The 26,018-nt window shown below is 33.9% G+C and overlaps 3 protein-coding genes across 9 annotated transcripts in view; 2 read left to right on the top strand and 1 right to left on the bottom strand.

Annotated features, from left to right (window-relative positions):
* The window catches only part of LOC117330594 (receptor-like kinase LIP2), a 33,036-nt gene extending 20,877 nt beyond the window's left edge, over positions 1-12,159 (top strand). For 2 of the 3 annotated variants that reach the window (XM_033889009.1, XM_033889011.1), the window contains 9 exons: positions 363-607; positions 1,186-1,554; positions 2,024-2,085; positions 2,924-3,038; positions 3,542-3,660; positions 4,014-4,227; positions 4,594-4,665; positions 5,671-5,832; positions 6,225-9,017. In XM_033889009.1, the coding sequence (XP_033744900.1) occupies positions 363-607; positions 1,186-1,554; positions 2,024-2,085; positions 2,924-3,038; positions 3,542-3,660; positions 4,014-4,227; positions 4,594-4,665; positions 5,671-5,832; positions 6,225-7,097 (2,231 nt within the window). In that variant the 3' untranslated portion in view covers positions 7,098-9,017. Of the gene's footprint in view, positions 1-362; positions 608-1,185; positions 1,555-2,023; positions 2,086-2,923; positions 3,039-3,541; positions 3,661-4,013; positions 4,228-4,593; positions 4,666-5,670; positions 5,833-6,224; positions 9,018-9,198 lie in introns of those variants that run through there. The other variant, XR_004533368.1, reaches the window with a different exon arrangement.
* A 1,235-nt stretch (positions 12,160-13,394) lies between these two features.
* LOC117330595 (dihydrolipoyl dehydrogenase, mitochondrial-like) lies at positions 13,395-25,679 on the bottom strand. Of its 3 annotated transcripts, XM_033889013.1 has the most exons (15): positions 25,549-25,679; positions 24,185-24,251; positions 23,694-23,773; positions 23,141-23,279; positions 22,833-22,933; positions 22,291-22,434; positions 22,046-22,147; positions 21,356-21,577; positions 20,825-20,961; positions 20,211-20,272; positions 19,534-19,661; positions 17,889-18,026; positions 17,163-17,252; positions 16,568-16,644; positions 13,395-13,945 (listed from the first exon to the last, which is right to left on the bottom strand). In XM_033889013.1, the coding sequence occupies exons 1-14, from the start codon at positions 25,588-25,590 to the stop codon at positions 16,579-16,581; spliced, it is 1,518 nt and encodes a 505-aa protein (XP_033744904.1). In that variant the 5' UTR covers positions 25,591-25,679; the 3' UTR covers positions 13,395-13,945; positions 16,568-16,578. The 3 variants fall into 3 exon arrangements, with proteins under 3 accessions (XP_033744904.1, XP_033744905.1, XP_033744903.1); XM_033889014.1 differs by lacking the exons at positions 16,568-16,644; positions 17,163-17,252 and adding an exon at positions 14,450-14,539 and having other exon boundaries at positions 13,395-14,016; XM_033889012.1 differs by lacking the exon at positions 13,395-13,945 and having other exon boundaries at positions 16,172-16,644.
* The window catches only part of LOC117330593 (early endosome antigen 1-like), a 35,146-nt gene continuing 34,806 nt past the window's right edge, over positions 25,679-26,018 (top strand). For all 3 annotated transcript variants that reach the window (XM_033889007.1, XM_033889008.1, XM_033889006.1), the window contains exon 1: positions 25,679-25,817. In XM_033889007.1, the coding sequence (XP_033744898.1) occupies positions 25,779-25,817 (39 nt within the window). In that variant the 5' untranslated portion in view covers positions 25,679-25,778. The remainder of the gene's footprint in view (positions 25,818-26,018) is intronic.

Genomic DNA, 26,018 nt, shown 5'->3' with positions numbered 1-26,018 from the left:
TTATCCTTGTCTGGTTAATTACGAAAACTACCTGATGAGCTGAAAAACAATGGCGGCAAACCAATTTGGGAAAGTGAGTGTTTGATGGCATCCAACCTTGGGAAGTGGCTTTTAAATCTTTTATTTGACCACAATACCAGAAAGTTCTTCTAGTCCGGCGATGTGTCTATAGAGGATAGGGCATGTTCAGTATCCTTTTGGCTCAAACTGTCAATTTACAGTTCAGACTTAACTACGTGTATTGATTGACATACTTCTTTTAACAAATTTTACAATTTAATATAAAATGTTGTTACCATGTATTGTCAGCTAAAATTTGAGAGCAAATAATTCAAATTGAAAAAAAAAATCATTCTTTATAGGATTGCCAAAACCAAGTCCACCAGGGTCACATCCTCCTGCTGGTCATCCACAGAACAACAATGACCATAACTTAAACTTCAACATGCCTGACAAATCAACGCAGGGGTCAAAGTTCATGTCCAATAAGATGATGGAGGGCAAACACATTCCATCTATAGAGAAAAACTACGATGACAAGGTCATACCTGGACAGAAGGTCATGTCAGGACAAGACAAAGGCACATCTGGACAAGACAAAGGCAAAGTAAGTACAATAGGAAACAAAGGCAAAGTAAGTACAATAGGAAACAAAGGCAAAGTAAGTACAATAGGAAACAAAGGCAAAGTAAGTACAATAGAAAACAAACGTAAAGTAAGTACAATAGGAAACAAAGGCAAAGTAAGTACAATAGGAAACAAAGGCAAAGTAAGTACAATAGGAAACAAAGGCAAAGTAAGTACAATAGGAAACAAAGGCAAAGTAAGTAAAATAGGAAACAAAGGCAAAGTAAGTACAATAGGAAACAAAGGCAAAGTAAGTACAATAGAAAACAAAGGCAAAGTAAGTACAATAGAAAACAAACACACTTGTAATTAAAACAAAAACAATAATTAAATGACAGAAATTAATTTTACGACATCAAACTGAACATGTAACACAAATTTTATTTACAATACTGCAAACTAATATCTTATGTCCTCTGAAGTATCATGTAACTAGACCGAATGATATTTAGCATATTTCAAATGAATATAATTCAATTATAATAATATATCATGATTTTCCACATAATTAGTGTTACAGCTATATAGCATCCTTATTGGTAATTTTGTTTTTGTCAGAAAACTTCAATAGGATTCCTGTCCGGGAGTGACAACAAAAACCAGTCTATGTGCTCAGTGCAGGTGAACGAGGTTCGAACGGAAGGGCCGGGGGAGGATGGCAAGGGCAACTTGGGAGAGCCTTCCGTGAGTCTCGACTTAATGGATCGAATGAAGAGTCACGAAGGGTTGTCGACCCTGAACCAGAATGGTAGCTGTGATGCCGACACTGCCATGGCGATTATAAACACACCGAGCTTCACATACAAAGAAATCAACCATGCCACAAACGGCTTCAATGATAAGTACAAACTGGGACAAGGAAGTTTTGGAGAAGTCTATAAGGGGCGACTCAAAAACTCACAATGTGCCATCAAACGCCTTTTCTCTGTAAGTATATTCTGAATCAATATGAGAATTCATATGCAAAATTTGTTCTACAACTTCCCACCCAGGTTTTTGTTCTTGGTTCTATATTTTAAACATGATAATGTATTAGGATCAGATCATCAGATATAAATTGTGTTAGTAAGTCAGGTTTATATATGGAGAACTCAGACATTTATAGTGATAAGTTAAAGTTGTGTCGGATATCACAGGTTATCATTGAATTCAGGTGTCAGTAAAGCTAGGTTTCATCTTATTTGTCAAGTGACTTGATAATAAAATGTACTTATGAATGCTAAAAATTTATATACCAAATAATAAAAAAAAATTAGTTTTGTCAATGAAAGTTTGGACCACAAATGCTAAAACCACATGAAAAATAACGTTTTATTTTAATCCTTCATCATACATGTTCACACTGACAAAACTTACCACAAAAACTCTTTCACAATAAAATTGTGCTTGTTTTCAGGGATCTGAAGGGGACCAGGAATCACAGAGCCACCTGAAAACTGAGCTGAAGACACTGATTAGGTAGGTACACATTTCGGGGGTTGTACAGTATGTGGAACATTGGAGTTATTAGTTGTCTACCGATGAACTGGTGGGGTCTGTCGTTTCCCTCCTCATCGATCCTTTCCGTACATACATATGTAACACCAGTGCTCCATCGGCTTCATTCCTTGAGGGATTTTGATCAAACTTCACAAACTCACACCATGGTTATAATAGTTTCTGTAAAATTGAAGTTAATTAGAAACAGTGTTTTCACATGATGGAGTGGTGTTATTATAAATGTAAAAATGTAAACTTTATCTATTTTAAAACAAATCGGAAACAAGCCTGGTGACCCCATGGGGAATTGAACCCCAGTCAACTAGGTGAAAGTCAGTATGTTACCACTGTGCCACCTGACCATTCAATATTGTATTATACTCATGTGCTAATTTGTATTCAATGTTAGCATGGAAACATCGTAGCTCTGTACAGATATACACTGGAGGAGTCCGTTGTCTGTATTATAATGTATTACTTTGTAGATACCGACATGAGAACATCGTAGCTCTGTAAGGATATACACTGGAGGGGTCTGATGTCTGTTTTATAATGTATTACTTTGTAGATACCGACATGAGAACATCGTAGCTCTGTAAGGATATACACTGGAGGGGTCTGATGTCTGTTTTATAATGTATTACTTTGTAGATACCGACATGAGAACATCGTAGCTCTGTATGGATATACACTGGAGGGGTCCGTTGTCTGTATTATAATGTATTACTTTGTAGATACCGACATGAGAACATCGTAGCTCTGTACAGATATACACTGGAGGGGTCCGTTGTCTGTATTATAATGTATTACTTTGTAGATACCGACATGAGAACATTGTAGCTCTGTATGGATATACACTGGAGGGGTCTGATGTCTGCCTTGTTTACCAATTCATGCCCAATGGATCACTGGAGGACAGGCTGAGCTGCAAGGTAAAAACAACTGCATTAAATCATCAATATCATTCAAATTCAAATAGTATCTGTACAAGTGTGTTATAGATTGATATCTGCATTTACATCTCAAAATCTGTTGAACATTCTTTTCTTCATTCATGTTCTTGGTATATTAAGCAAGTTTAAACCAAAAAATTATTGACAAAGCCCTTTTGATATAGACCTTTGATAGCCATCAATAAGTCTTTGTACTTTTTGTATAAGAGAAAAACACATTTACTATATAATGTTAAATGTCTATATTTGTACAGTATGTGTGTACTGGTATGGTACTTTCTAAAGTCATGTAGGTACATATAATATTGCTTGTGAAAAAAAAACTAAATTTCAACAAAATGTAGACACTATGTAAACACAGCATTATAAAACTACAAAGTCTTGTAGAGGTATATCATTGAAATCAAGTCCATTGAGACCATCACATTTCATAATCTTTGTATTATTCTTCATGTTGATTGGCCAGTATTTCTTGTTTTCAGTCTGGGACACGGCCATTGACGTGGCAGGAAAGATTGATGATTGTACGAGGAGCTTCTTGTGGACTTCAGTACTTACATACTCTCGGCACTTCACCGCTCATCCATGGTGATATAAAAAGGTAGTACAATTTATCAATTTAATCTGGTCAGCTTGAAACCCAATTAAATCTTGTAAGCTGAAAAGCCATAAGGATGTAAATACAATTAAATTTGAACTTTTCATTACTGTAAAATACAAAAATTGCTATTTTCTGAAATTATTAGTTTTTTTGTTTTTTTTAAACAAATAAATTTCCTGGCCTTTTTTTTACACTTTGAAAAGCCACAAAACATTTGCAAAGATATCTATTATATGATTGAATATTTTAGCTAGCTAGGGGAGAACTCTTGGTAGACTAGAGAAAGTTACAAAATTTAGGCTAAAGGATGTTGTAAGTTTTAGATGACTAAGTTCCATAATGTTTGATTTCAGTGCCAATATACTTCTGGATAAACATTTGGAGGCCAAGATTTCTGATTTGGGGATGGCCAAACATGCCCAGAAGGGCTCCACCACAGGGGCTCTCACCCATATCACTAAACAACAAATGGGAACCAAGGAGTATATATCCAAGGCCTACCTGCCTCCTGAGGCCCAAAGGGGGTCACAAATGTCTATCAAAGGCGACACGTTTTCATTTGGAGTGGTATGTCACCCAGAACCTTTTTTTTTTTTTTTAAATTTGTCAAAATACAAAATTAATGTAGTTATGACACCATGTTGGCTGGCTGGGTTCTTTGTTGCCTTTTTGCAATGGGAGCCTTTTAGATAATTTTCTTTGCTTTCACTTTATCATATAGGCCACCTTAATTGATCTATAAAGGCATCTAGATTATACAGTGGTTCTTACAAAATTGTAGACAGATAATATTGCATGTATATGTGCATTTAATACTTTTTCAGTATCATTCAGTTTGATAAAGAGGTTTTGTTGATAATATCGATATAATATTGATAATATGTTGATATATATGAGAGTTTGTTTTTAGAATGTTTTGATATTATACATCAGGTAATGCTGGAGGTCTGTACCGGAGAACAAGCCTACGATGAGAAACGAGAAGGAGGAGATGCCAAATATCTGGTAAGATAAATTCCTTCCCAGCATGCATAGCATTAGAATCTTCCTTCTATAACATATAGCTCCTCTCCATATGATGAGCTCTTCCCTTGGGTAGGTACATTGAGGAGGGGCCGCAGTGGCCGAGTGGTTAAGATGTCCCGACACTTCATCACTAGCCCTCCACCTCTGGGTTGCGAGTTCGAAACCTACGTGGGGCAGTTGCCAGGTACTGACTGTAGGCCGGTGTTTTTTTTTCGGGAACTCCGGCTTTCCTCCACCTCCAAAACCTGGCACGTCCTTAAATGACCATGGCTGTTAATAGGACATTAAACAAAAACAAACCAAACAAACCAAAGGTACATTGAGGACCACTTTTGGGTCCATCTTGGATTTCATTGTATTTGTATGCCACCTTATCAATATGGACAGGATATTTATGAATGAATAGTTTCCTAAGAGTCTAACAAGATGTGGTCTAGAATTTTGGTATGTTGAGGATACACACATACATGTACATGTACACTATATATATATATATATATATATCAGGGATTTAAACTCATGATCTACGGCACCCAATTGTCTAGCAAGAAATGTCCATCTTAAAAAGAATGTTTCAATGACGCTGGATGGTCAGCCCTATACCCTGATATGATCATAGTGACATGTTTTCACATAAATATATACCTGTATAGCATATAAGAAAAAGAAATCTGTCCTTGCGAAGGTGAATGTATAAAAAATAACAAAAAATAATAAGCCTGAGAGGGCAGAAAGGCCTTTTGGCAAAGTCTTGGTTTTATGTTATTTTTTATACCTGTATACAAATATATATATTTTAACTTTGAAAGTCTACCTTTACCTGTAGTTGGTTCAATTTAATCTAGATCTGTCAAAAGTTATGTAAAATGCATGTTGCAGAGTCTTTGTATAGTGAAGATATAATTGTACTTTCTGTTATTATCAATGTGGGCATCTTTGCTAAAAATGTGTGAGGTGTGATAATTATTTTAATTGTAAAAACAGGAGCGGTATGTGAAAGAGTACTTGGAAGATAGCCAGACGCGGTATGAGGACCTCTGTGACAAAAAGGCTGGAGAGTGCCCTAGTGTCATTTACAATAAGCTTTTCCACATTTCACTCCAATGTACACAGAAGAAGAAAAAGGACCGGCCCGATATGGTCAAGGTAGGGTTATGTCATATTAAAGAACAGCAATGGCAACCGTACAGAAAAGTTTTGTAACAAACTTTTGCAAAATGGTGCAGATATTATATATACTATATACATGTACTAATTTCATCCTTGGTATCAATAATTGGTTGAAAAACAGAGCATGGTCAAAAAAAAAAAAAATAAAAAAAATATTGTAATCATTTGATATGCGAGTGCCATTTAGCTGCTGATGCTATTTTAAAAAATATTTTCAATATATGATCAAATTTGCAGCATCAGGTGAAAACAGGTCTGCTGTCTTATGAAGACAAAGTCAGATCAGGTTATGACATGCCAATTTAGTTATTAACTTGAAATCAATTTATGCATACACTGATTTACATTATGCCATTTAAAATTTACAGGTACATCTGGGCCTGGAGGAGCTAGAGACCCAGTTTACTGACTTACCCGTGCCTGGACAGGACAGCCAGTCGACCCAATCTCTGGAAGATGGGATCACTGATCTAAATATCCAGGAAGAAATAGAGTACGAAGACAGCGAGGCAATGAGACTCCAGAAAGAGGTTCTTTTGAGAACATCTGATCCGGAAGAAAATGAAATTCTGAAATCAAAACGTGACATTTTATTTGACTCCTACTTGCAGGCTGTGACGGAGGGTGTAGGCGAGGCGGACTATGTGTATGATGAGGACTCGGAGAATTTTATCACTATGGTAGATGCAGGTGAACAACAATATCAAGGATATGACATTGGTACCACAGAAAACATGGAGGGGCTCAGCGCGGGGTCTGTGATGACGGAGAATAATGTGTCTGATGGTATTAGTGAACAAAATCAAGAAACAATGACATTACTTCAGCAACATCAACAGAAAATAGCTTATTATGAAGGCGTTGTCTGTGAAGACAGCTCTGGTAGTGTGCAGGAAACAAACCATGTGTCAGATGAAACAGACTTATCCGTCGAAAATAACAACAGTTACACAACAGAGAATGCTATTCCAACACAGGAAACAAACTTTCAGAATAATTCTGAAAATCAAGGTCAGTTTGAAGTGCCCCATGATAATCCACAGGAAATTGTATCTAATTGTGATGGCGGCGTCCAGCCTGGAATGATTTTCAATCACTGTGTCGACACAGATTCAGCATTTAAACAGCAGAATGACAATATGGATCATTTATTTGCCAGCTGTAGAAATATATCACCAAACTCTAGTCAGTTATGGCAACAGAAGCGAGCAGAACCCAGCGAAAGTGAATGTTTTGTCTGAATCACACAGGATAGCTTCTGCTTCTATCATAATAATCATTATCCTAACCATCATAATCATATTGTAGTCATAATCATAATAATCATAATCATCATAGTCATAATCATGATTACCAGTCATAATCATCATAATAATTTTCACCTAAGTCCTAAGTCATATTCTGCTCTTATAATTTTGTTTTAAATGTTTACAAAAAATATTGTTCTTTTATAATTTTATTATCTGTGATTTGTTTAATTATAAAACAATAGAACTCGTAAGAGTAAATCCACTATTCTCTATTCAAAGATTTGTTTTAATCTTTTATTTGGGAAAACAGTAAATCTCATGTCCTGCTATGATTTTTTTATATGATATTTTGTATTAATATAAGAATGCCACATAACTGAACCACTTGGTCAACATGTAACTTGTCAGATTCCAAGTTCTTGGTATATGATTCCGTAACAACCAGTAATTATATTATGTAGGAGATATTGCCAGAGTTCACATAATTAAAGTTTGGTTTTGTGGCATTCCATAGTAGTTAAACCAGATTCAGAATGCCCCAGAAAAAAATCAAAATGCTGATCTTATTTATTTTTAGGATATCTTTTCATTGGTATCCCCATTTAAGAGGTTGTTATACATTTTGTATATATTTTTGATGGTTGTTATAGACAGATTTCCAGTAACAATATATTATTGTACCTATTTATAATACCAGTATATTTATTGTTTTATAAGTGATGAAGGTCAAGTTAATGTTCAAGTTTGATATTGATGTCTATTTTTTTCTCGTCCCTTGAACAATGTTTAGATGCATATAGAATATATATGATACAGATCAAGAGGAATTTTTAGGTAGATGTCTATTGTTATATCATAATGATAATGTCATTTCTTCATTTCACACCAAGTTTGTAAACTTATCTTTTTTTCTAAAAAAACTTTTTATAGATGATAATGGTATACAGAGGGAGGAAAAGCGTTATTGTACATTGTATTTGGAATAAAATGTTAAAAAATACGTAAAAATAATACATTTCAGTGATGTGTGGTATTGTACAATCTCAAATTATCTTCAGTATCTTCTCTCTGGGTGGAAGGGTGGCACAGTGGTAACTGTGGAACTGTCACCTGGGCGACTAGGGTTTGATTCTCCAATCGGACATAAAACGGTATGGGTTTTCTTTGGGTTTCCTCCCACAGTGAGACCCCTCACGCGCTTCCATCCAAGTGTGATTGATATATATTTAGTTGATATAATATACATGTAACTTGTTTTGCAATTGCTTTAGAATAAAAAAAAGTTTAAGAAAACAAAAATAAAAAAAAACAACTACAAAGCATTATGGGAAAGTGCTTTTATAGTTAATAGACATTGTAAATATTCAGTGACTCTCCTATCAGTTTCAATGATAAGGTATTAAATTTAAACTAACTGGAAAATAACATTTAAAAACCTTTCAGAAATTGACAGGTTTTCTAAAATATCTAGAAGAAGTTCAGATTTTTATTTGACAAACATTTTGGACAGTTTGATCTTTTTTTACTCAAATAAGCCCTCTTCGATGCCTGATGAAAAATTTTAGCATTATCATTTGGGGAGGGCTTACTTGCAAACCACATTTAGCTTACTACTTTTAACATTGAAGATTCTGCGAAAACGTAGAAGGGGGCTTATTTGTGGGAAGATTTGTTGATAAATATTGAATGTTAACATATGGTGTGTATGATGTAGATCCCTAAGTAACCTTGTCTCATCAAGCATTAATGCCATGTAAGGTAGGATGTAGCCTTAAATAATGTGGAAGTCAAAGATAATATTAAAGAAGCTTTAAATTGGATCATATTAAATATGTATCAATTAGAGCTTTTTTATTGGCCAGTTGAATGATTGGCGGTTAAGGATATTGGATGGAAGGGCTCCCAGTGTATGGTGAAAAAGCTTGGTTTGTTCCATTTGTTTTTGTTTAACGTCCTATTAACAGCCAGGGTCATTTAAGGACGTGCCAGGTTTTGGAGGTGGAGGAAAGCCGGAGTACCCGGAGAAAAACCACCGGCCTACGGTCAGTACCTGGCAACTGCCCCATGTAGGTTTCGAACTCGCAACCCAGAGGTGGAGGGCTAGTGATAAAGTGTCGGTACACCTTAACCACTCGGCCACCGCGGCCCGCGGTGAAAAAGCATCATTTGTGCTATACTTTGTCTATGTATATGTACTATCTAGCCAATCTTATCAGAAATGAATGTTTAGCAGTTACAATTGATATTATTGTGCAAGTTACAGGTATCCCAGATTTGTTAATACTGATGATATGGAGAATATTCCACTTCCGAAGTAATGAATGCATGCAGTTGTAATGTTCAATTTGTGGCTACCAGAGGGCATTCTGTGGAACTTCTTACTATGCAAATATTTATAAACATATTTTAAACATTGGAAAATCTCAGGAAAAGCTTACTAGTCGACCAGTTTCAATTTCTTCAAATACCTTGCAACTATTAGATCTACTAGTTTTGAAACAGGTGATTGATTTTCAAAGTACCAACTTGAAGGTAGCCTGTGACTGATTTGTTGTTTTCTTGTTGGTTCTATTGGCCTGTGGACAACAAGGGTCATTTTAATCAGTTGTAGTAGCTGGTGACTTCCTCACTGAGCAACATTCGAGGCCCGTTGCATGCTATCCAGAGCAATGAGAGTGAAGTGTTCTGCCCAAGGACTCAGCTTTGACTGCTCCAAATCTCAGCTTCCCGAGAAACACAAACCGCCTGGGGTAGGGTAGCAACGAATTGTGCTACTACAATCTTCATCTTAGGTTATTTAGGCTGACGCTGTAACTGACTGAGCTATCACAGAATGTAGATGAATGTAATAAAAATATATTAATTATAGTGCTACAGTAGCAAACACAAACTACAGTTGTTATGGCTAGAAACTATTTTTTAAGAACCCCTAAAATTGAACCAATAATTACCGGGTATGTTGATTTAAAAATTCAAAAGAGAAAATTTAATACTAATTGAAGTTTCATGTGATGTGTTATGATCTTGCACATCGTTTTCATGGAAATGTTTTTAAAACCTGTTTTTTGTACCCGTGTGATATGTTAGCATATGGTTGTGTATATTTATGAGGCATTTTATTGGACAGCTAGTCCTACATGTAGCTTTTCTGCAGAGGTTGATTGAGTTTCTAATTAATACTCTACCAGTGACATCAGGATACATTTGTAGCTTATCTGATTTTTCTGGTGTTAACTTTTGATCCAATAAGTATTAATATTGTCAAGGTCAAATGGTGTGAAAGGTCAAGCAAACAGGGTAACAAGACTACTGTGTGGACCATATGCATTTATATATATACCCTACCCTTTACAAGTCAAAAGTTCAAGGTCACAGTATTCAGTAAGAGTTCAAAGTTCAGGTTATATAATTCTAAATTAATGTTTTTCCTGGCCATCATTTGGAATGGCTAGTTGTTAATAAAACAAAATATTCTTGCAAACTGTTATCAATAGATTTTACCTTAAGTAACATTTTTCTTTTTAAGACAAGTGTAATTGTAATAAAATTCCAATTTTGATGAAAACATGGTATACAAGTGTTGTCAGAAACTTATTACAAAATTAATGCTACTGATGTTGTATATGTATATTCTATTTATAGATGGGTTCAGTAATTGTAGAACAATTTATTTCCTAAAAAAATGTATTTTTCATCTTATATGTTTGTTACATTTATAGTACATGTACAACTTAAAGCTGTTGACTTTCACAAGACAATCAAAAGTAATTATAGGAATTTGTAGTTATTTTTTAAATGATCGGATGTTAATTTGTCACTTTACATAGTGTAATAGAATACTACATGCAGAACATTGTTCATAATTGTCCATTCTCATCGCATTAGCTAATAGTGCATATAACCTTTTCATATTATCAAATGTAAACATCATTTATTTAATAGATTTGTTATTTATTAGAATATGTTGACAAAACAAAAAGTTTTATGGAAATTTTAAAACTGTTACAGATGAAATAACTATGATTATGCAAAATAATGCATTTGTTAAGAATTATTTAAAGGGTGTGTGTATTTTTTCATGTTTGTGATATTGTAAATCTAGAGTGTTCTGTGATTTTCTCTTTGGTTTGCGTGTATTGTCACAGAATCATTTGATATATTTATGGTATCCGCGCTTAAGTTTTAGAAAGTATATTTCTTATTCTGTTATGTAAAATATATTCTGAAAATGATCTTGGATTATAGATCATGTTGATCAAAATTAAGCATAAAAAGTCACAGAATTCTTCTGAGAATTAACATAATTATAATTTATGGTGACGAGTTCATCCAGTCTAATTAAAGGGATATTCTCCCACAAGGTAGGATTTCATATCATGTTTTTGATAAAAAAACCAACAAATTAAACAAATTAAAATCATTTACCTGACAATGTGTTCCGATGAAATCCCTAGCCTAAGTATACCATATAAACACACATAAGACATTTAATTTGTAGAAATTCTTTCAATAGATCGATTTTCAAACATACGTGTGGCCCTGATTGCATCACAACAGGTTTACATGTTATTAGCTGAACGGTGTGAAAATTTTCGGCAAATGTTTTAAAGTGAACAGCGTTCAGACTTAATATTACCTCGAAATTTCTTCAGAAAATCTTTGATCCAGTGACTTGATCAGATCAAGATCCTCCCAGTGCGCTATATTTAGTACTTGAAGGTACAGAAAGGCCAGAAATTCTCTTACTTGTGCAGAATATCTCATTAAGTGTACAGTTATATATGTATCCTTAGTCATGATTGTGATATGATTTCAATATGTAAAAATTGTTTTGTCATTTCGTACATGTTCATTGTTGATAAAGTCATTTTTGTGATGCGACACCAAGAAATCATGGCTGTAAATATAACATTATAGTCTAATATAAAGATATTATATGTGCTTGATGGTTTTTACTGCAGTATTAACCACTTTGATGGATCATCTAAAATTATTTAATACCAAAATTATTTTCATAATAAACAAAAATAAAAAAAATACTAGCCAAAATTAATCTGTTGTCCTGTTTTTTTTCTTCACCCTTTTTTTTAATGTTCCATAATATTTGTTTTGTGTATTATCATTCTAATAAATGCTTAGTTTTGTAATGAAACAGGAAACACTATTAAAAGACTGAAACATAAATGCCCCTGCTGCCACTTGACACCTGGAAAGAGTTTCTTGAGGATCATGTCAGCAGTTCTCGCGATTAGCTAATTACATTGAATTGGGACGGGGCGTAACACTATATCCCCTCCTCCAATTAAAGCAATTTCATGGCGGGGGCATTAAAATCTCTTTGGTTTGAGATGGTCAAGATAAATACCAGCAGGTGGTTTTTCACACTAACAGTATGTGATTGAACAAGCTGAAGATATATTATTTGATGTTTGACATTTCAGCACTTATTAATAACTACTTTGCGGGAACTATACACTAGTTTTGCATTGTGTCCGTCCGTCTTCCACTGTGTCTTGTCAAGGCTCCATATTCTATACTACTCGTCGCCACGGGGACTTGGTATGTGGGATATTGGTTCACCTTGGTGAGGCATTGTGTCATGTATCAAAAGTAGGTCATTTTGACCTTTGACCTACATCAAAAGATAAAATGTTGTCTGTGCTCTATCTCCCACACCACTTGACATCAGAACTTCATACTTTGGGTATGGGTTCACCTTATTTTAAGCTTGGGGAAGTGATGCGTCGTGTATCAAAATTGGGTCACTCTAGTCTACATTTTGACATTTGGTCATATCACTATCAATGAAAACAATTTGCATGCTCGATTTCTTCCACACAAACTTTTCATTACAAACTGATCATTTATGCTTTCTTGGCATATAATTTTCACATCCGGTAGCTTAGGGGGCTTTACATTGCTGGTCTTGTCAGATATATATTTTTATAAAGGACGGAGTATATTCATAATCAATTGCAATAAACATCAAAGCAAGGTAGTTAAAATTTTATATTCAAATTTTCTTCAATTAGTCTTCAAGGCGGCATCACAAATGATACAAATCCACTTGTTATCAATCTTGACTGATCCACAATAAAAGCTGGCCATGAGTATGAAGTTTGATTAAAATTGCTCAACAAATGAAGCCAAAGAGCACTGACAAGTGTTTTCTTAAAAGTGTAACAGTGGCTGTGACCTAGACCCTTCCAACACTGAAACTTGATCAAGTGAGTTTGAGACATACAATATTGTCGGACAACTTAAACATACATAAACAACAAAGAGTAATTAAAATCAATATTATTTAATCTTTTTCTCTGTACATATTACACATAAACATTAACCTGTACAATATCGACTTTGTACAGGATATATATATATAACTTAAGGAAAGATCACTCACTCGCATCTCTACAAATAGCACTAGTACCCGGTAAGTTTATCAGATCTTGGAGAAGTCTTAAATCGCCCCTATACCCAGCAATACTTTAGGACTATAATCACTGAAACTTATTTTAGATTTGGCAGAGAAATAAATTACCAGTATGGAAACACTCAATATGCTTCAATATTTGCATAACATCTTCAATATTTCACAGAGTAAGATTTTATCACAATCAAAATGAAATTGTAAAGATTCAGGACTTAACATTCATCTCTATAAAATAAGTGGGTTTATTATAAAGGCTGTATTTATGTAACTGGTCTAGCTAACTCCTCACACACTGAAGAGTTGTTACAATAGTTCCACATGCATCTTTAATCAGCTGTCATTTCTTCACAGGCCACAATGTTTTTGGGATGGCAAATTCATTCACAATTCACTGGTTTTATTAAATGTTCATCAGAAGTTGATGGCCTTTCCTGCGTATGCTGCTAAGTTAGCCTCTCTTAAGGCTTCTGCTACCGTCTGTAAAACAAAGGGAGATAATCACCATACTACACACAACAAAGACAGAATTTCAGCATTTTATGGCCAATATCGGATTGACATGACGAGAGGAGTTGGCTACTCTGATGGTTATTTTTATATTTAATTACACAATTACAGAGTCAATCATTTTGTCTTAAAACAGGTTATTCCAGATGTTGTATTTACAAAATCAAGACTTTGAAAAGAGTTATCAACAGTTTATACAAATAACATTTTCACATATTAACACAGAAACAATGAATTTAGCAAACTTCATGAAAAGTAAACCTAAAGTATAAACAAGAATATATAAAAAGAATATTTAAGAAATAAGAGTGATACTTTGTTATGTTTATAATATCTTGTAATGAGTTTTGAATAATTGTCAATGCTATGTTCCAGACAACCATTGACCAGGAAGACTACTTACCGGATGGGCATGGCAAACACGGGCAATATCCTCACATGAAGCTCCATATTCCATAGCTAATACAGCCTCGTTGATTAATTCTCCAGCAACCTAAAACACAGTACATAATATTTAAAGAGATGTCATTCATAATGGATGTATTACAATTAAAATAGCTAAAGTAGCTGCCGCCCTTGGACAGCAAAACTTATTATGATTATGCTAGGTTAAAACTATTAACTTCTTGTGAATATAAAGTGGACTTCAAAAATAATTAAAGTAGTTTTCTGTGAAAAGGAAATTTGACAGCGACAAATATACTTAAGCATCATTCTTGTTTCATATCTCATGAAACCTGGTGAGCGATACAGGCCCTCTGGGCCTCTTGTTTTTAATGTTCCATAATATTTGTTTTGTGTATTATCATTCTAATAAATGCTTAGTTTTGTAATGAAACAGGAAACACTAGTAAAAGACTGAAACATAAATGCCCCTGCTGCCACTTGACACCTGGAAAAGAGTTTCTTGAGGATCATGTCAGCAGTTCTCGCGATTAGCTAATTACATTGAATTGGGACGGGGCGTAACACTATATCCCCTCCTCCAATTAAAGCAATTTCATGGCGGGGGCATTAAAATCTCTTTGGTTTGAGATGGTCAAGATAAATACCAGCAGGTAGACTCTACTTTTTCACACTAACAGTATGTGATTGAACAAGTTGAAGATATATTATTTGATGTTTGACATTTCAGCACTTATTAATAACTACTTTGCGGGAACTATACACTAGTTTTGCATTGTGTCCGTCCATCTTCCACTGTGTCTTGTCAAGGCTCCATATTCTATACTACTCGTCGCCACGGGGACTTTGTATGTGGGATATTGGTTCACCTTGGTGAGGCATTGTGTCATGTATCAAAAGTAGGTCATTTTGACCTTTGACCTACATCAAAAGATAAAATTTTGTCTGTGCTCTATCTCCCACACCACTTGACATCAGAACTTCATACTTTGAGTATGGGTTCACCTTGGGGAAGTGATGTGTCGTGTATCAAAATTGGGTCACTCTAGTCTACATTTTGACATTTGGTCATATCACTATCAATGAAAACATTTTGCATGCTCGATTTCTTCCACACAAACTTGTGGTATGGGGTCTCCTTTTTTTCATTACAAACTGATCATTTATGCATTCTTGGCATATAATTTTCACATCAGGTAGGGGGCTTTAAATTTGCTTGTCTTGTCAGATATATATTTTTATAAAGGACGGAGTATATTTATAATCAATTGCAATAAACATCAAAGCAAGGTAGTTAAAATTTTATATTCAAATTTTCTTCAATTAGTCTTCAAGAAGGCATCACAAATGATACAAATCCACTTGTTATCAACCTTGACTGATCCACAATAAAAGCTGGCCATGAGTATGAAGTTTGATTAAAATTGCTCAACAAATGAAGCCAGAAAGCACTGACAAGTGTTTCCTTAAAACGAGTAACAGTGGCTGTGACCTAGACCCTTCCAACACTGAAACTTGATCAAGTGAGTTTGAGATTTTAAACATACATAAACAACAAAGAGTAATTAAAATCAATATTATTTAATCTTTGTCTCTGTACATTTTACACATAAACATTAACCTGTACAATATCGACTTTGTACAGGATATATATATATAACTTAAGGAAAGACCACTCACTCGCATCTCTACAAATAGCACTAGTACCCGGTAAGTTTATCAGATCTTGGAGAAGTCTTAAATCGCCCCTATACCCAGCAATACTTTAGGACTATAATCACTGAAACTTATTTTAGATTTGGCAGAGAAATAAATTACCAGTATGGAAACACTCAATATGCTTCAATATTTGCATAATATCTTCAATATTTCACAGAGTAAGATTTTATCACAATCAAAATGAAATTGTAAAGATTCAGGACTTAACATTCATCTCTATAAAATGAGTGGGTTTATTATAAAGGCTGTATTTATGTAACTGGTCTAGCTAACTCCTCACACACTGAGGAGTTGTTACAATAGTTCCACATGCATCTTTAATCAGCTGTCATTTCTTCACAGGCCACAATGTTTCTGGGATGGCAAATTCATTCACAATTCACTGGTTTTATTTCATGTTCTCACTCATCAGAAGTTGATGGCCTTTCCTGCGTATGCTGCTAAGTTAGCCTCTCTTAAGGCTTCTGCTACCGTCTGTAAAACAAAGGGAGATAATCACCATACTATACACATGACATCAAAGACAGAATTTCAGCATTTTATGGCCAATATCAGATTGACATGACGAGAGGAGTTGGCTACTCTGATGGTTATTTTTATATTTAATTACACAATTACAGAGTCAATAATTTTGTCTTAAATCAGGTTATTCCAGATGTTGTATTTACAAAATCAAGACTTTGAAAGAGTTATCAACAGTTTATACAAATAACATTTTCACATATTAACACAGAAACAATGAATTTAGCAAACTTCATGAAGAGTAAACCTAGGCTAAAGTATAAACAAGAATATATAAAGAGAATATTTAAGAAAACAATGAATTTAGCAAACTTCATAAAGAGTAAACCTAAAGTATAAACAAGAATATATAAAGAGAATATTTAAGAAATAAGAGTGATACTTTGTTATGTTTATACTATCTTGTAATGAGTTTTGAATGTTTGTCAATGCTATGTTCCAGACAATCACTGACCAGGAAGACTACTTACCGGATGGGCATGGCAAACACGTGCAATATCCTCACACGAAGCTCCATATTCCATAGCTAATACAGCCTCGTTGATTAATTCTCCAGCAACCTAAAATACAGTACATTATATTTAAAGGGATGTCATTCATAATGGATGTATTACAATTAAAATAGCTAAAGTAGCTGCCGCCCTTGGACAGCAAAACTTATTATGATTATGCTAGGTTAAAACTATTAACTTCTTGTGAATATAAAGTGGACTTCAAAAATAATTAAAGTAGTTTTCTATGAAAAGGAAATGTTACATGATTGTACAGTTTAATGTATACATATGAAGGATGGGAGAAGTTTGTTAACTTCAAATATCATAATAGCAAACCACATTTTGAATTGGGTTTTCTATAGTGGCCATGGTTCTTCAATACATGTCAAGTGGGGTCTTCTTGGAGGCCCTGACCTCTAGGTTAAATCCTTAGGAGTCAGTCATTTTTGTATGGCAAACAGTTGATTACAATGATTATGATATACTGATACATTGTAATAACAGTTTTGTCTATAATCTTAATTTTGTAGATTTTGTTCTTGACAGATTGATGTAGCATTATGATAGTGGTAATGAAATGTCACTGGTAACATCACAACTACTACAGGAATTTACACAAAATTTGTTGACTGAAAATTTAATATATGACTTTACCAAATATGACATTTAGCATTAGACCATAAATTTAAAAAAAATACTTACAGATCCTATAAAGTGAACTCCCAGCAGTCTGTCTGTCTCTTTGTCTGCAACAACTTTCACAAGACCCTCAGCATCAGCATTTGTCTTTGCTCTGCTGTTAGCTGCCAGAGGGAACTTCCCTACCTTGTAGTTTACTCCCTATAAACAAAACAAACACATTACTCATCTCCCTACAGTCACTGTTTTGTTGACACATAACCTTTTAGTTAAAGGGATATCTCAGACATGTTAGGATTTCTTAACATGATTTTTTTATATAGATATGGTATAGAAGTATCTACTTGCCAATGTTTTTAAAAAGAAATTGTATGCCTCAACTTACAATATAAATCAACTTACAATATTTAATTTGTAGTATCAATTTAGCTGGATTAATTTACATGTGTTCCCGATGGCATATCCACAGGTATGGTGACTCCCAAACTGCGACATGGTAGTATCAGTACTTGATTTAGTATAATATTAATACAAATCTACAGTGTATATGGCAGAGTATTTGTTTTTCTTTATAAATCTAATGTGGGATATGTTTTGAGCTACATTTAGGCAGTCTAATTTTGTATTGGTCAGTGGTATTTCCAACAATTTTTTTTCTGCAATTGAACTGTAAGCCCCTTTTCAAACTTACCACCAGAGATATTTTAATGATTGCAATAGTTTGAAAAGTATAGGTTGAGCACAGATTACATGTATGAGAATGGTTTCATGAGTACGACCCCTGTATTCAGGAGTTGCTACTCTTCTTTTCGATTTGTTTATGATTTTATTTGAGAAGGTCCTGCATACCACTAGGAATCCTCCTGAAGCCTAGTAGATGAATCACAGCACATATAGCAGGAAGTTGGTTCTTACTTTTGAAATGTCCGATATTAAAGTCACATTGGTACCATATTTGACCTAATATTATAAGGGCGCAGGGCGCGGGTAATTAACAGTAGGGGCGCCCTTATTAAGATTAGTTATTCTGAAGTTTTATGAAACAGGCCATACCTTATAGCAGAATACCCAAGGCTATGGAAACGGTAAAATATTCAGTCATAGAAATATTCCAGATGAAGATATCTATTCATTATCATATATTAAGCTTAAACATCACTTGAATATTCCTGTAAACTTGTAAACCATGCCAGCTGATCTTTAGACCAGAGATTGTGTGTTCCACCATTTATGTTCAAATGGAACTCTTTTGTGTTCTATTTATAGACACATGTGATTTCCCAGATCATATCAGACATCGTTTTCTTTGACCTAATAATTGATTTACAATGTCTTTTACAAGCTTTCTGTTCTGAGCAAAAGTTATTTATCAACAAGAATGAAGTCTTTTACTTTATCTTCAAATAAAGATGGCAAGTTATTATTTGTATGTGTTTATAAGTTTCTGGTGCTCTTTGCACTGACATGTCATCTGTAGGAATAGACAAAATGTGGCGAAAACTTGTGTTCCAGTTACTTAATTTGCTGAAGAAAAATGAACACATAAAGTAGCAAAACTTTTCACATGAATTATTACTTTTGAACACCATTTTGACACTCAGTCATAGATTTAGTTCCTTGAAAAAAGGTAGGGGCGCCCTTATTAGGGCAGGTGCCCTTATTCGGTCAAATACGGTATATATGTTTGACCCCACCGTTAACGCCATACCTCCTCCTTTAACTGTTCCTCAGTCTTGCCGACCCAGGCGACCTCAGGGTGAGTGTAGATGACTGACGGAACACAGTTGTAGTCGATGTGTACTGCTCCTCCATTGATACCTTCCACGCAGATTATACCTTTAACAAACAAAATAGCCTCTCAATTGAAAACTATACATCATTAAAAGGCTCTGGATTTTAGAGTAAGAAGCAAAAGCTGGAATCACTGCCATACGACCATTTAAACTAAGCATTCTCATTTTTAAGACTTTGATCAAGGATAACTTTATTTAGCCATGAGAAAACATACATTTGCAGAAAAATCCATTAATAATTTTAAAAACTACTTCCATATGCAGAATATTTTTTGCCTTTTAAAGGCAAATTTCCATGCGTAGTCTGTTATTCTTTTGTCTGATTTCTGACATCATCCAATTCAAGAAGTTACACACATGTGGAACTAATAAATTGAACTCTGATCCTTTAGGTACCTTTCTTCACATTAGTTTAAAGTTAAGTAAAAGTATATTGTAATTTTGCCTTTCCTACCAAGAATAAGATATCAAACACATGAGTAATAAAATATACCACAAATTTCAGAGGTTTAAATTTAAGTTCACATTATCAAATTATAAAAACATTGTGATCTATAATATTACATATCTAGAGTACATGGCTGACACTTACCTTCATCTTCAGCCTTATGAGCCAACATTGGACCATGAATACAATCTCCAATGGCAAATATACTGAAACATGATATACAACGTATATTATCTCAACCTATGACAGCGTCAAACTCATCATGATTTCAACTCTGGACTGGCATGTTTGGCCCTCATCACTAACTAGGATTATAAACAATATCTCAAGTACTGGTAGTTTCTTCCTGGCTAAGTTGTGATATTCCAGACAATAATATCCATTGCACTCCCAAGATTATAGCTATGAATAGTTTATATAATTCAATGGGAGTAACTCTGTCTAAAGGCATAACATCGTTTCCCATTTTGTTCTTGCTACACTTCTTTAATTGTAACTTGATTCTAAGAGGATACCTCAGTCAGAATAGCTAATTAACATATACTGTAAATTTTCATTCCATTTATAATTCAAACTACATTCATTTAATGCACATTTGGAACACACCGAGTCATAGACACAAAAATATTTAACTTTTGACAACATTGCAGAGGCAAGCAAAACAATTTTCAGACAGAATTTCGTTTTTGATTACAATAACCACCAACAGGGTGTAGAATCATCTTCAAAAAGGAGAGACAACTTCTACAAATACTGACCTTGGAACATCTGTCTGAAATCTAGTGTTAACCTGCACTCGTCCACGGTTGTCCAGTTGGAGTCCGACGGTATCCAAACCGAGGTTATTTGTGTAAGGACGTCGTCCAATACACACAAGTAACGTATCACAATCTACCTGTGGGGTAGAATTAATTCTTTGAAATTCATTTTGCTGACAAAACAAGGTTATTTACAACTTTGCTTGGCCTTAAATAATTTAATAACAGTCATATCATTGGTTGAGAACGATTTCTGTATTGTTCTGTATTAATAGCTTGTTAGGTCATTCATGCTATTCTAGAATATAGCTACTGTATGTATCAAACTTACAGTGATTCTTGATTTTGTACACATTTTAAAATACTTTTTAACATATACTGTATTTCTGTCAGGTGTAAAATCCATACAAGAAAGCACATCAAATATTTCAATTTTTAATTCCATAGCAGTAGGGAAGTTTTACTAGCAGATTTAATTAGTTTTAATTTCTATGGCTAAATTGGCAAGCACCGGTGTCAGCCCTGCCTTACCTCTTCTGTTTTTCCCGATTTTACATTTTCTATAGCCACTTTAATGTTGTCGCTTTCTTTGGTAGCTGCTGTCACTTTTGTGCCCAGTTTGAATTTCAAACCTTGTTTTTGTAGAATACGCTGAAAGTTCTTTGATATTTCCATGTCTATACCCATTCCTCCGACGTGGCCAAGAAATTCAATGCAGGTAACCTGTGCTCCAAGTCTCTGCCACACAGAGCCCTGGAATCAAATGTAAATTGAAAGAAATTTGAAACTCAAGATATATAACATTTTGCAATTTTCAAAATTTGATTCACAAAAGTGATTTGCACAAAATTCTTGACTACTTCATTAGGACATATGAAGAACTGTTTATTTCTACATAAAGCATTTAGATAGACGGAAAATGAAAATAATATGAAGTAGAAGTAGAAAAAGAGGAAACCAAATCTTATAATTCTTATGTAATATGTATAAAGATTCTTCTTTTGACTCCTGGGTATCAACACTTTATGTATCATTGATGAGTCCTAGAATGACTAAACAGCTGTATGATGTAGTTTATATTCATTTTTGGCTCTACTCTATCAAATTTTTATCAGTGTTAGAAAGATATGATATCTTGTGTGTTATACGTTCAATCCAACAAGGATTGATTAATATGTTCACATGTTAGAAAACAGCTATACATGTATCAATGATACTGACTAGTTCTACACCAATGACCCCAGCTCCAATCACCACCATCTTCTCAGGGACCTTATTCAAGGATAACGCTCCGGTGGATGAAACAACAGTTTCTTCATCAATCTGGAAAAAAAAAGAGAGAAAAATTATGGGAGATAACTCCACAGAAAACAAATATATGATTTTGTACCTTGTATGTAAACAATGAAGCAATCTCCAGTGAGAGATCAGTCCTTTTTTTATATAATTATACAGTAGTAACTTACGTCAATACCAGGAAAAGGTGTTACTTCGGATCCTGTAGCTATCAATATATTCTTTGTGGAGATCTTTTCTTCTGTACCATCATCCTTCACTACTGTGACCTCGTTGGGACCCGATATCCTACCAAATCCTTTAGCATGTGTTACCTAAAATATGCAACGAATCTGCATCAGAAATACCCATTTCAGTATGAAAACATTTATAAAAGTAACAGATTTACTTTAACTCAATGTTCATAAATTACCAATGCTTACCTGGCTAAAACATCAAATCTTGAAATGACAGAAGAAAATTCAATGGTAAAGCCAAAATGTTGAACCAAAACCATTAATCTACCAACATGCCATTCTATTATTTTTGTTATTGGTAAAGTTTTGTTAAAAATTAAAAATTCAACCCAATACATATAACATGATAGTTTCAACCTTTTCACTTCCACATTAGCAATGTACCAAAATATTTTATCTATTCATTAAGACATAAATAAACTTCACAATTTTAAGCAAACTTAATGGCAATTGACAAAAAAAAATAGTGTACCAACTTTGTTTTGTTTGAAGAGATGAGCAATTCCTCCCGTCAGAGCGGACACTGCCTTGACTTTCTGGCCCATCATCTTTTCTAAATCTAATGTCACATTGTCGACTAAAACAAATAATTAGTAAATATTAGTCTTCTATTGAGACCTTTTGCCAATATTCATTTTTCAATATGATATATGACTGTTGACAAAAAAACCTACACTACTACAAGATGTTTTTTCTCACAAATCACACATTTCGTCAGTCAATGAATCAATCAATACACGTACCTCTTCTATAATTCAAAGAAAGCTGAAAATCTTTGACTTACAAACAATTCCCCTATCATTGAGATCCTTTCCTTTGGCCATATGATAGAAATGTGAGTTGTTGAGCAAAGCCTTGGATGGAATACATCCCACATTGAGACAGGTGCCCCCAAGGGTTTCATTTTTCTCCACACATACTGTCTATAAAAGCAAAGAAATCATATTCATTTGTAAATAGTAATATCTCTATTAATAAATTAATTCAATACCTTCTGTAATCTTTTGTATCTCAATTGTTCTTTAAGCTTTCATTATACCATCAGTAGAGCGATACAAAATTTCACTGTCTATCTGCCCAAATGATTTGATTTTCAGTCTTTCTTTTATTTAGCTATTACCTAGATCCATCATAAACTTTCAGTGGCATTAAGTGAAGGTCAAATCTTAACCAATATTACACCAATGATAAAATCTACATTTCATTCTAGTTCATACCTACATATATTTCACTATACATACATGTATATATAATGTCTTAGATTTTGCAACATTTTTTCCTGTTATACTTAAAGCTTGAACCCAGTAAACTAGACCATAATTCGCTGGTGAACTTACTTTCATTCCAAGCTGTGCAGCCTTGATAGCAGCCACATATCCACCAGGTCCAGAGCCTATTACTACCAGGTCATTGTCGGCTGTGGAAAAAAATACCATGTGTAAATGTTATTGATAATATTTTTTTCAAGCACATCAACCATTTTAAAATAAATTTAGATATCAAATACCAAGGGGAAGTATTCTTGTCAACAACCTAATCTTTCCATGTCTTTTTCTTTTTGCATGGGCAACCAATTCAACTTTTTATTGCTAACCAATATTTTTATTGCTTAACGCACTATTCCACTTCAACCCAATCAAAAATTTTGAAAATACCGAAAATTCAAATTACCAAATAATGACAGAAATAGGTATTTAATAAACCAAACAAAGTGACCCTAATGAAAAGTTTTTAAAATTAAAATACAATATAGGCAATCCCCATATACATAGCAGAAGATACATAATGCATTATACATAATGTATTACAAAATAAATGCAAAGCTTACGTGTGGAGGAGTAGTTTCTACTTTGAGACACTGCGAAACATCGATAGACATGCCCTCCAGTTCCAGACTATAATAAATAAAATAATTTCTAATGAACAGCTGTGAATCAGAATGGTGTTTTTCTTTCTACAACCCTTTGTAGGTGTAATATAGCCTAAATAACAGAATCTTTCTAATTATAATACGCTTTTAAAAGAACTTAAATTAAAAGGTTACTGTTGTTTATTATCTTATAATTCAATGAAATATTATATAAGATAGATGTTATATAATGTCACTGCATTAGTCTGAAAAAAAACCAACATAAGTGACATTGTACTATATGCACGTCAGAAAAATTCAGATCACCATTTGATAGAGTATGACCGTCACGGTGAAGACCAGTCCATGTACATTTTCTGTGTGCAGGACTTTCCCATTATATATAGTTAACATAATATTAAATTTGTTATGTTAATAGAATTATTGTTTCGTATATATGTATATATCATGCCATCATCAGAAACCCACAAGACTTGCTCTGTCGTTTGAGTTAAAAGAGCAGTCTTTCAGTTTCGGATGATGTTTTGCCAACTAACACATAGTTTAATTTGAACACATTGACTGAGGTCAACACTCTGCTTCTGTTGTAATTGAAAAAATTCAAAATTTTAGTCATTAGTGTTAAAAACTTTTCCGCAACAACATTTTGTACATGCAGTAGCTAGTCATGACACTGATACATCTGCATCAGTTCATAATTTAAAATTATTGTCTTCCATAGAATACTACCAGTATGACAGTATCCAAAAGCAGCAATTCAACAAAAAAAGTTTTGTTACTACTTTAATTATGAAAACTAAAATCACTTTATTTAACTATATAAATTTACAAGGTCAACAGAAGTTCTGGAACCAATTTCTTCAATGTTCTTTAACTTACAATATTCCACAGGAAAGCATAATCCTTTAAGGCTTAAAAACTAGATAAGGGATATAGATGAAACTGTGGTCTGAGCTTTTATTAGTTCTTTTATGAGCTGACTGCCAAAGGATCGAAATCCTGTACAATTACATGCATGTTGTGAAAATAAATTTAATATTTTGAACTAATTCTGACAATTAAACTACTTTATTGTGGCTTTTTAAAAATCATTAATGAGTACAAGTTTAATTGCAGTTACCATGAACACTTACTTCGTGTGTCAATGTAACTTTACCTAGCGGTGCCCTATAACAAAATTCAACTAACGTTAGAAATCTATTTGCTTGTCAAGCTGCAATCGCCGACAAAGTATTTTGTGACAATCACGTTTCTTTAAAACATATCGAAATGGACATGTGACACAACAAATAGGTATAATACTCTCCAAACCGCCAACTTACTCTTAAAATGGGCAAATACTTTATGATAGACGAGGCAAGCATCTTAAAAGGTGATGTTCTTCAACCAGCGTGAAAGATGTTTCCTAACTTATTCGTCAGAGGTCGCGATGTCCTTGACTTCCGGTGACAACTTCCGGGAGGGCAGTACTTTTGGGGGCGAGCCGATTCCTGGATGGAGAAGTTAATTGTGGCATTGATTTTAAGATATTTACCATTTTAAAAGCTTCATCATGTTTAAACGACTACGAAATAAGAAAGAAAATGAAAAGGTATATTCTCCATATCTGTGAATTAAATTCGACGATGTGACAAGCACCTGTCATGTAAAGGGGAGCAATCATTATTTATGTTTGTGTACATCAAAATTGTTCACTCGTTCTGTATACTAGTTTTCATTACACATCTATTTACATTTCATTTCAAAATTATAGCTGTTAGTCTTTCATTTTAATAGCAGATCTTACTTATTC

The sequence above is a fragment of the Pecten maximus genome, chromosome 7 (assembly GCF_902652985.1).
Source record: "Pecten maximus chromosome 7, xPecMax1.1, whole genome shotgun sequence".
NCBI classification, from domain to species: domain Eukaryota; kingdom Metazoa; phylum Mollusca; class Bivalvia; order Pectinida; family Pectinidae; genus Pecten; species Pecten maximus.
Note: the sequence above shows the minus strand (reverse complement) of the source record. Positions and strands in the feature narration are given on the sequence as shown.